Source organism: Neopsephotus bourkii, unplaced genomic scaffold (genome assembly GCF_033783945.1).
Source record: "Neopsephotus bourkii isolate Nb327-2 ecotype Australia unplaced genomic scaffold, CSIRO-AGI_Nbou_v1 NB_234, whole genome shotgun sequence".
In the NCBI taxonomy this organism is placed as follows: domain Eukaryota; kingdom Metazoa; phylum Chordata; class Aves; order Psittaciformes; family Psittacidae; genus Neopsephotus; species Neopsephotus bourkii.
The window spans coordinates 20,584,743-20,595,599 of record NW_026900744.1 but is presented as its reverse complement, the minus strand read 5'-3'; the positions used below and the strand labels follow the sequence as shown (position 1 = coordinate 20,595,599).

The 10,857-nt window shown below is 45.3% G+C and overlaps 1 protein-coding gene across 1 annotated transcript; it reads left to right on the top strand.

The window, feature by feature from the left end:
- The first annotated feature begins 808 nt into the window (after positions 1-808).
- CLDN16 (claudin 16) lies at positions 809-9,106 on the top strand. The gene is made up of 5 exons (XM_061345761.1): positions 809-1,168; positions 6,129-6,231; positions 6,505-6,669; positions 7,705-7,896; positions 8,259-9,106. The coding sequence occupies exons 1-5, from the start codon at positions 1,055-1,057 to the stop codon at positions 8,396-8,398; spliced, it is 714 nt and encodes a 237-aa protein (XP_061201745.1). The 5' UTR covers positions 809-1,054; the 3' UTR covers positions 8,399-9,106.
- The last annotated feature ends 1,751 nt before the right edge of the window (positions 9,107-10,857 follow it).

The following is a 10,857-nucleotide window of genomic DNA, read 5'->3' as shown; positions in this document are numbered from 1 at the left end:
AAAAGGAGATTACTGAGGATGTGATGCTTTTTGTGCATCTTTGGGTTGGGAGGAATTTCTAGTCTCATATCTCACTCCCCCTTGGTTTTCCTGGAAAACCTGGAACCCTGCTGAGTTTCTCAGCACTGTGTGAGAGGAGACACTGAGTGAGAAGACTGCTTACAAGAGGCTGTGTGTCCTTCTGTCCCCAGCAGCCTGTGTGACGTCTGCTGCCACAGGAGTCCTGCAGGAAAACTGGAAGGTTACAATGGCAGTAAGTGATCAAGTAAAATCCAACCAACCCCCCCAAAACTGGCACTTCTTTGGAAAGTTCGTTTGAGCCAGACTCAGGCCATGAACAAATAGATGTCCAGAGCATGAGGTTTGGCTTAAATGCAGAATACAGAGCTCTATATGTGAGCTGGGATGGTTGTTGGTGTTGGCCCTGAAGGCCCATGATTGCTACTTTTTCCCTTCCCTTTCTAGTGACATTCCTGCATTGAACTAGATCATCACTGCATCACAGACCAATAGGGTAACCAAAAGCCCTGGGATCAACACCAAGATACTTTCTAGTTGCTCAATGCTAGGCCATGAACCAATGTACAGGAGTAAACGTGTGTGGACATGAAAGCTCTTCTGTGTGTCCCTTGCTCAAAACTTCTGCCCTGGAGAACAAGTTTTGATTGTTTTTTAATCCCTGTATTGCCAAAACCTGCAATGATACCTGTTTTCCTTGCAAGTCTAGGACTCCAGTTACTTGCATGCCACTTCTGCGCAACCCATTTCTCTTCAGCCAGGCATAACAAGAGCATTAACTGTGCAGGGCGGATTGGCTGCAACAGCTCCCGTGGGTGCTCCCACCCTCCTCCCTTCCCCATTGCAGGTTAGCATTGCTCCTGCAGCCATCACTAACGGATGGCATTTGCAGAAGTGACAAGTTCTGGCTGTTCGCAGCCACTGGAAGAGATTGGCAGTGCCCTGGGACAGTAAGGTTCTGCCTTTACCTCAGCTGTGAGAACAAGGGCTGGGCACTGCTTTTCTCAACCCTTGGATGTGCTGAGCACCTGCTGGCATGAGGTTTTTCCTCCAGTATGTGGGCTGTTTTTTTGCTTTCTTGTCTACTGGGTTTTTGATAGCATCTACCTGGACAGACTGTTGGATGGTGAATGCTGATGATTCCTTGGAGGTAAGATTGGGGTGAGGAGAGCCTGATCACCAAAATAAATGCGTCCTAGAGAGACCAAATGGTTCCTGACATCATTTCTTCACTCCCATGTACTTTTTCCCTGTTGTGCTGGATGAAAGTGGATGAAAATTAAATGAATGACTATGGCAAGAGCAGGGGATAAGTGGTATTTTGTGTAACTCTCTCTACCAGACTATTATCCAGGCTCTGCTCTCAATTAGTAAGTTCAGGAAAGGTCTACAGGCTCTACGTTTAAATGTGCATGAATTTCAGTACATCATTCATTCTGCATCTCCAGCCTGCATGAATGGTTTGGAGATGTTTCTAGTTTTGTAAGGCAGACCCGGTGGACAAGTCCAGTGTGTACATCTGTATTCTTCAACTCTTTTTCTTAACAGCTATTGAAGTGTAAGGTTAGCAGAAATTTATCGGATGCATGGGGACTGGCATCAGATCCAACAGTCAAAAATACCTTCTTGAACTTGTGTGAACAATAGTATTCTCCTGTTAGAGAAAGGTATTGGCAAAAATAAGTTGCAAATAAGGAAGCAGAATGCTGCTTACATGCCAGGTGTGCCCTAGACACCAGATCCCCAAACCATCACCATTTTTCCATCACTCAGTTTGTATTTTTCTTCCCAAAGCAGCCAGCACTGCTGTGCTGCAGTGTGAGCATCTGCTCTTTGGCAAACAGGATACTTTATGCAGTGAAGATGAAACACCTTCCAAGACAGAGAGTTTGGCTGAATGTATCAGGAAGAAACTTTTGATCTGCTATTCAGCACAGGAAACCAGAAGAGCTCTTCTGTAGTCTGTGATTGCAATGCAAAGTTAAGCTGCCTCACATCAAGTAATGAATTATCTGAGGAAAGAAGGATAAAACTTATTGTAAGAAAAATACATTTTTTTTCTCTATGCCACAAGAAATCCAGACAATCTGATTGCCAGTCCCGCCCTGGAAGGTGGGTGGAAATGACTGAGGTGGTCATGGACCCAATGCAGTGAGGTTGTTGATGGTCAGTGTGTCTGCTCAGTGAGCTGCTTTGCAGAGAGAACAACGTGCACCCACTGATGCTGGCTGGGATATCACTCTGCATTTATCATATTAAATTATCAAGATATTTTAGATTCATTTCAGGAAGATATGGATTGTCTGTAATCAGCTGGAGATATCAGCATACTCAGAAAAGCCAAATGGATCCCCTGCTGTGGTAAAAAACAAGAGGGAAACCCAGCTCCTGAACAGAATAAGTCCAGGAAAGAACCAGTCTGTTACCCTGAGGTTGTGTAACCTTGTCTTGTTGGCACAAAGGCACCTGCCTGGGCTGTGCGAAGTGCTCCATTAACACCCAGTTTGGTAATTAGCAGCCACTACTCTCACATTCCTGCTCTGAGTGTGAATACTAAACAATGAAGCAAAACCGCCCCCAGCCTTAATACCTGACCACTGATCTCCTTAATGGCCCTAATGACTCACTGCCTCCCTAAACAGGGGAATGCAGGTAAACTGTCCATGGCCAGAAAGGCGTAGGGTCTACAATGACTTCTATTTTCAGCTGGAATAAGGATAAGTCAGGCAACTTCGACTTCAAGAGAAAGGAACTCTATTCTCCAGCATTAGAGAGTCACAGAATCGTTAAGGTCGGAAGGGACCTCTGAAGAACATCTCCCCTACCAAACACCTAGAGCAGGTTACAAAGGAACATTTATAGGTGGGTTTCGAATGTCTCCAAAGAGAAGACTCTATAACCCTTGTGGGCAGCCTGTTCCAGTGCTCTGCCATCCTCAACGCAAGGAAGTTCTTCCTCATCTTGAGGTGAAACTTGTTCTGTTTTAGTTTATGGCCATTGCTCCTTCTCCTGTCACTGGGCACCACTGAAAAGAGTGGCACCGCCTTTGAGGTATCCGTATACATTAACGAGATCCCTCAAAGCCGCTTGGCTTTGACCCTGGCCCCCAGCAGCGGGGAGGGTGTGAAGCCCTCACTGTGGTTCTGCTGGAGAGGAGCAGGTCAGGACAAAGCAGCCAGGTAGTCGTGGGAGCAGCAACCTTGGAGAGGTTGCAGGCACCCCAGCCAACTCTCACAACCCTTGCCTTCCCTTCAGATACAACCAGGTTATGTACAGCGATGAAGAAAGGGGTTTAAGCTGGTGTGTTCCATGTGATCAAGACAAGCCTGGATCAATTTTTACACTGGTTTGTGCTGGGAAAAAAACATAATGTCCTTCCCAACAAACACCGTGTTGTGTACACAATCCCTCCCTGTTGCAGGCAGATTAAAAATATTACCACTCTTAAATGCTGCCTGTCTTCCTCTTGTGCTGGGTTTGTAATCATTGTAGGTTGGCACCTTTTTATAGTGCGATATAACACTGTGACTAACATCACTCACATGTTTGTCTTCTCCGCTTTCCCCAGAAGGGGAAGTGTGTGCTTGGTCTCTCTTTTTTTGTATTAGAATTATTTTAATATTAATTATAATTATGTATAGGATCTAATTATATATATTGCAGTCATTATGCAGTTTATGTTTTACATGCATACTTGTGTTAGGGAAAGCAGGTCATAGCAATGTGTTTCATGATCTAAGTGGGGGATGAGGAGTTTGGCTGTGATGCTTCACTTCTCAGTGAGTCTTTGGCTGTGCCCAGTGAAGCTGGAGTAAATTTGCTATGAGGAGAAAGAGTGAATTAGTGCTACTAACACGAGACCAGCCATGGGATGGAGAAATCCATGTCCTTATGTGACACCCCAGCCACCTCTCTTCCCTCTCCCATTTACAACAGTGAGTTCCCATGTGCCTGCAGATCTGTGCTGTCTGTGCAAGGTAAGATGCTCGAGGGTGGTTTGGGAGGAGATCAGCAACTTGAAGGACAAAGGGTGCACAAAGACTTGGGATGGCTAAGGAGGTGAAGAGGCAGATAACAGAAAACTGAATAGCTCAGCAGTGGCCCAGGCCAACCACAGGTCCCCTCTCTGATGTTTGTTCCCATCACTTCTGCAGCAGGCAATGAGACACTTATCCCTGCCTGTGCATGGGCTGCACAGAGATGGGCTGATCCCTGCTTCTGCCTTTGTTCAGAACTAGCAGGAGTAAGTGACAACTGAAACATCCCAAGAAACTCAAAACATTTATCAAGTCTGGAAAGGGGGGTGTTTCACAAGCTAGGTCATGATCACAGCTGTTGCACTGCAAGACTTCTGTTTTGCTTGAAGGGTGACAAAGCCTGGAATCCTGTTAGTCCTTTTATAAATAATTTAGACAAAGATGCTGCTTGTAAGATTTAAAAAACAATACAAATTTGAAGAAGTGAGGAAGTAACTGAGAGTGTTAGCTGAATACAGAGAAGCATCAATAAGCCTATGGTGGTTTGGAAGGAACATTAAATGATACAAATGCAAGTGGAAAATATGTAATTTAATAAAAATATGCTAATTTCAAGCACAGCCTGAATGGTGGAGTGTTAAGACAGAAGAGGAGCTGTGGCTGGATTAAGAGGGTCATGGTAGAAACCTACATCTAGTACAAAAATGGCAAATTGTTTTACATAACGATGTTCTCTTGAAAAACACAGAATCAAGGAAGCCAGGTTTTCCAACACTGCCTCTAATTTCTTGTTGGTATCTGTCATCAAACCTGCACTGAAATTCTCAGAAATTGTAAGTACTTTTCATCTTAATGAAACAAAATGTGTAGTTTGTTTTCATTTAAACATAATAATATTATTATTTTTTTTTGCCAGTATGAAGTAGCAAGTTATTTTTACTTGCCTTTTGTTCACAGTGCAGTATCACAGAGCAGGTGTACAGTTTGGCTCAGACATTGTATTGTGGAAAAATATTCCAGTTGGCTATAGACCTCAGTACATCTTGAATGAGACTGTATTGACAGGCTGAGATACGTTACCTGCTTTCTGATTTACACAATACAAGAAAAATGAACTTACTGCATTGTCCAAGCAAGCCTGGTCCCCTTCCCCAGCATCAAACAATTCCCTGGTAGAGTTTCTCCTTCCATTAACTGCAGTGGGTGTCGCTGGCAGCAACAGGGCAGGCTGGAGTTGAAAGCTGAACCAACTCCTTGTATGAGCAATTCCAGGAATGTTTTAGAGGTGCTTGTTGTCATATTTGCATTGGTAATGAAAACACCTCCCATAATAAAGTGATTTATGGAAGGCTGGGCATGATATCTATACTTCAAGACAGCAGAGACAATTAGCCATGATGCTGCTGCAATGTCTGCCCAAGCCTGGATGTCTCAGCAATGAGCGTGGCTCGTGCGCATGTGGTCCCGTAGCCTGCAGAGCACCCAGAGGCACAGGACCAGGATCAACGCCAGCTGCCTCTCATTTTCCAGCCAGTCTTTATGGCTGAGTCATTTGGGGGGAGCCCTCCACGTGCATCTGGAGAAGAACCTAGTTCCACACCTCTGCTCAGCAGCAAAGTTGTCCTTCACCACGCCATGGGCGACCTCCTACAGCAGGTGCAGTGCTTGCCCTGACAGTCACACTACCCTCTGAGCTGCTCTTTCTTGTCAGGAAGATGGTGTAGAGGGAGGAGCATGGACAGCAGTTTCAGATCATCTGGTACATAGCCCTACCCTGCTCTTCTTAGACAAGCATTTGGCAAGGAGTGATCAAACCTACTCTTAGATCTCTCCTGTCAGCCACCCCCCAACTTCATTTAGGATTTTTACCCTTAACAGTAGGAAGTTGGGGTTTTTTTTCTTTTCCTAATGTCTAGACTGAATTTCTTTTTCTCTAATTTAAAACCATTAGTAGCAACACAGAAAAAATTGTGCTTTTTCTCCAGGTTGTTACTTTTTTTCTTCTTCAAGCTTCACAACTCTGGTTTGCCATTGACAGAATGGGACCAGGATTTATGTTGAAGGGCCTAGCTGACCATCCACTGTGTTGGTGGGTATATTGACTTATGGTATTATTTCTCCCTTAACCCACAGGTGAGTACAAAATGCCGTGGCCTATGGTGGGAATGTGTCACAAACGTTTTTGATGGGATCCAGACTTGTGATGAGTACGACTCTATCTTCGCTGAGCACCCTGGTATGTAAGAGTCAAAGATGTTTCTACTAGTGGTGGGGACACCCAAGTGTACACAAAAAGAGTATCTGTTCTACTCAGTGAGACATGATTTGGTGTGCATACATGTTAAAGCCGTGTTTCTTTTCTTAGTGAGGTGTTACTCGAGGTGTTACTCCCAGGGGAAGCTGGAGAAAGCTGCAGTCCAGGAAAAAAATGTTCCCACAGGATCTGTCCCCATTACCCACCCACATTTCCATTTCTTGTGCACTAGAAGGATTTGCTTTTGTCCTGCAGTGAAGCTGGTCCTGACCCGAGCCATGATGATCACAGCAGATATCCTGGCAGGTTTTGGATTTCTCTTCCTTGTCCTGGGACTGGACTGTGTGAAATTCCTTCCTGATGAGCCACTCATCAAGCTGCGCATCTGCCTGGTCTCTGGAGTTATGTTGCTCATTGCAGGTATTTCCCTGCTGTGCCTGCATCTTGCAGGACACCCTCTGGGAAAGCCAGTCGGGAGAGGAGCCGGTGATTTTCTAGAGGGTAAACATGGGAGAAGGATCTTTTATTTGCTTTTATTTGTGCAAATGCCTCTGTTCACTGCCTGCCCCTAACAGAACATATAATCTCTCCACTTATATTTCATGCGTTGACTGGCTTCCATTTACTGCTATTTTACTGTGAAGAAGTGAGTGTTGTTGACAAGGCAAAGGGATCTAATAGCAGAAGGACTACAAAGTCCCAGAATTCTGGTTCAGTTCCTGACTCTGCCACAGATTGTGTGACCTTGAGCAAGTCACTAAGCCCAAAATCTCTGCAGCCAATCTCTAATAAAAGGATAATAACACATCTGTCCTCCTAGGTGATAAATACCCAACTAAGGTGCTTTACTGTTACAGCCAGTGGGAGAATTTTAAATGCAAAAATAAATAGCTAACTAGGTACCAAGTAATTTCACTTAGCTTCATGCCAATATTGAGCATCCACCTCTGATTCATTGTAAACAGATTTCGCATATAACTCACCCCAGCCACTGGGAGCACATGTAAAAAATTGGAGAGTTTCTTTTAAGAATCCTCCATTCACCACCCAAAGTTTGTCTGAAAATCACTGTCAAAGTTCTGCAAGTCAAGAGAGATTAGAAAATCAAACTCGTGGAGCAACTTTGCAACAAGTTGTTAAACAAGCTGAGAAGGGAGATTTCTGCCATATACTGGAGTAACCTAAGTGCTGCCAGCTGGCGCTGATGGTGTATGTGAGTGCTGTGAGGTACAGCTTCTGCCTGACAGCTTTCCACCTGGTATCAGTAGGAGCCAGGGTGAACACATCAAAGTGACTGGGCTGAGACTGAAGAGGGACCAAAACCTGCTGTCCGAGGAAGGTCTTTGCATCCTAAAGCCTGACTCATCATACAGCAGGCTATAGCTCCAGGTTTTCTGTTTGTGATCTTGTGGTCCATCTGGGGGCTCTGTGTGGTACCTCCCTCCTGTCCTGCAGGTCTCCCAGGAATTACTGGCTCAGTGTGGTATGCCATTGATGTCTACGTGGAACGCTCCTCTCTGGTCTTCCACAACGTGTTTCTGGGCATCCAGTACAAGTTTGGCTGGTCATGTTGGCTTGGCATGGCGGGGTCACTTGGCTGTTTCTTATCTGGGGCCCTGCTCACCTGCTGCACATATCTTTTCAGAGGTGAGGAACTGTGGCAGGGCTGAGACACTGTTCAGAGATAGAGCCACCGCTCAGGGTGTTCTTCAGGTGCTCAGGATGTGCTACAGGCACACAGGGTGGGGAAAGTCCTTTGGGGACATTGTTCCGGATGGTTGCTCATCCCCAGTAACAATGTCTTCAGCTGTAAAATGGGAAAAGTATTATTTCAGTATCTCTAGAAAGCACATCAAGGTCTTCAGGTGGGATCTGAGGTGTTGGTATCACATTAAAAGTGTGATTATGTCATATCTTAGAGTGCTGCTTTCTCTGCATTTTGAGGCTTTGCTGCTGAAAGTCACCAAGCACTCAATAGCAGATCCTATTTCTCTCCCTATGCCTCACAGAGACCAGCTCTGGAAGACTCCACTCTGCTTACTCCTTGAGGAAAGGCTATTCCTCAGCTGGGACAATTGTAACAAATGTGCATTTGCCATCCTCGCAAACAGCTACTGCCAAAATGTATGCAGTTGACACAAGAGTATGAGGAGGAGGTAAGCACTCCAGAACAAGCTCTATTTGTGCTTGTATGGCTTGCACAGATACCCAAGCTCCTGGTTGCCACACAAGATGTGAAGTTAAATTTTAAGGATGTACTGTATGCTATAATATTTGCATTATGAGAGCTTCAGAAAAAATTTCCTTCAAGAAAGTAACCTCTGAGAAGGTCTTGTTTTAGGGAATCCATTGTCTTGAGTGCCAAGGCCACTTGTGTAAGCACGGACTGAAATAACCAACACAAAATCTTTCAGCATTTGTCTCAACAATATCAGTATGAGCGAGATAAATCAGCTGCTCCTGGATCAGATGCCAGTGTTCTGCATGGAGATCCCCAAACTGTAAGACGGATGTGTTCCATGTCTGCAATGTGTCAACAGACTGTGCAAAGCAGAAAATACAGGTGAAGAGAGGTCCTGATCGTCCAGCCAACATCTGGACCGTGTGTACCCAGCGTGGGGGTCTGCTGCTCTTACAGGCAGCTGGAGAGTTCAGCAGAAGATAAAGAGCTGTGTTAAATGCCTGACCCTCTCTTTGGCCTGTGAACGTCTGCACTGAGGCAACACTGTAAATTCAGGTGCACATTACAGTCCTTCTCAGTATGTGCCAATATGTATGTTACAGATGCTCTAGACTCACAGATCTGGAAATTGCTATCTTCTTTATGCTTAGTAAAATTTCTGCCTGGACAAAGTGAGTGAAGATCCAAGATCTGATGCTGTGCATGACAATATGTCTATACCAGCTAGAAACTAGGATAAAAGATAGTGATCTATCAACAAATATTTAAATCTAGTTCAGGACTGCTGTCCCCTCCCACAGTTCAAGCTCCCATAGGCTGGATGAGGCTAGAGTGTCAGCCATGTCTTCACTAGCATGGGTGAAGAAAACCCAGTGTGGTTTAACATGTTCCATAAGGATGGATGCAAAAGTTCTTCTATGCCTATAGTGGAAACCGAGACACAATTTTCTTAGGGTTGGTAGGAACTGTTCAAATCCAGTCCTTTCTACTGTGAGCACCACATTATATAGTCATGGGGACTAGGGGTTGGGAAAGGCTCTCAGCACAAAGATATACCTGCCTGGGGTCAGTGGAGTCTCAGGAGGGTGTGCACAGCTGTAGGTACTGAGGCACAGCCAGAGGTGGGCTTCCTCCACTGCTTTGTGGGGAGACTTCCCCCAGGCAAATTGAAGTGAAGCCTTGTGAGTGCCAGAAGGAGATGGGATGGCTGTGGATGGAGAGGGCTGTGTCTCAGACAGCACCTCTGATAGCCCCTACAGTGGAAGATGAAGGGTTGAGTCCTCTCACAGGCTATCCTGGAAGCAGCATCTTGTGCTGCAGCACAGAACTGACCAGCAGTGTTAAAGCATAACCCAATCCTGACATGGCTCCTAATCAAATAGCATTCAGGCCCTAGGACAGAGGACAACAGCAGGTCCATATGGCTTTGCTATGGGCTCAAGCAGCTCTACAAGGCTCAGACCATAATGAGCCCATCTCAGCAAGAGCCCTCATGGCAGCACTGCTGCCCAGGCAAGGGAGGCTTCGTGCCTGCAGAGTTCATGCTGGTTCGATTGGCAGACATTTATGTTAGCCAAACTGAAAGCAACTTTTGGCCAGCAGATGAGCCATACTGAACAGATGTAAACACAGTAGGAAAAGTGATGAATGCTTTTTTACAAAGTCCTGAGAGACAAAGTACAGGAGTTATGAACGATGTAATGAACCCATGGATTATACCAAGAACTCTCAAAGAGATCTGTAGGTGATAGAAATTTCTTCCTGCTATATCAGGAAACTGCATCCAAAGCTTTTTTCTCTTTTAACTTTTTCAGTGACATTAGAACTTGTGTATTTGCTGTCAGGCTTCTGGGGCAGAAGAGCTGGTGCTGGTATGGCTGTGCCAAGGCAGGGAAGCTCTGTGGATGTTTTTGAGTCTGGTTCCTGGGCTGTGGCCCTGCTCCCCTGTTCCTTCAGGAATACACTAGGAAGGAGAAGGGAGGGTGAACTCACTGCAGAGGCAGAGCTGTATTTTGTATCTGCTCCAGTGCCCATTTGCAGTGTTGCTCCCCAGAGAGGCAAATGTTCTCTTAACCTCTTCAAGGCAGGAGAGAAGCAGCAATGCCAGGGACTGCCCCAGCCCAACTCACCCAGTGCAGAGATGCTCTTCAGGAGGAGGTACTAAGCAAAGACATCATCACTTGGACCAAAATCCTGGATCAAATCATTCCCAGACTGTGCAGCCAGCACATTAATCCTCCCCACTAACACTCAGGAACAGTTTCTTGGTTTCTGCTTTCTATAGCTTTTTCAGAGGCATGAAGATTATCTCTTGCTGGAAAGATTTGTTTCTTGCTTAGCAACTGAAAAGTAGTCTAGGATCACCTGCTAATCTTAGAGGTATAGAGTCATAGAATGGTTTGCATTGTAAGGGACCTTGAAGATCA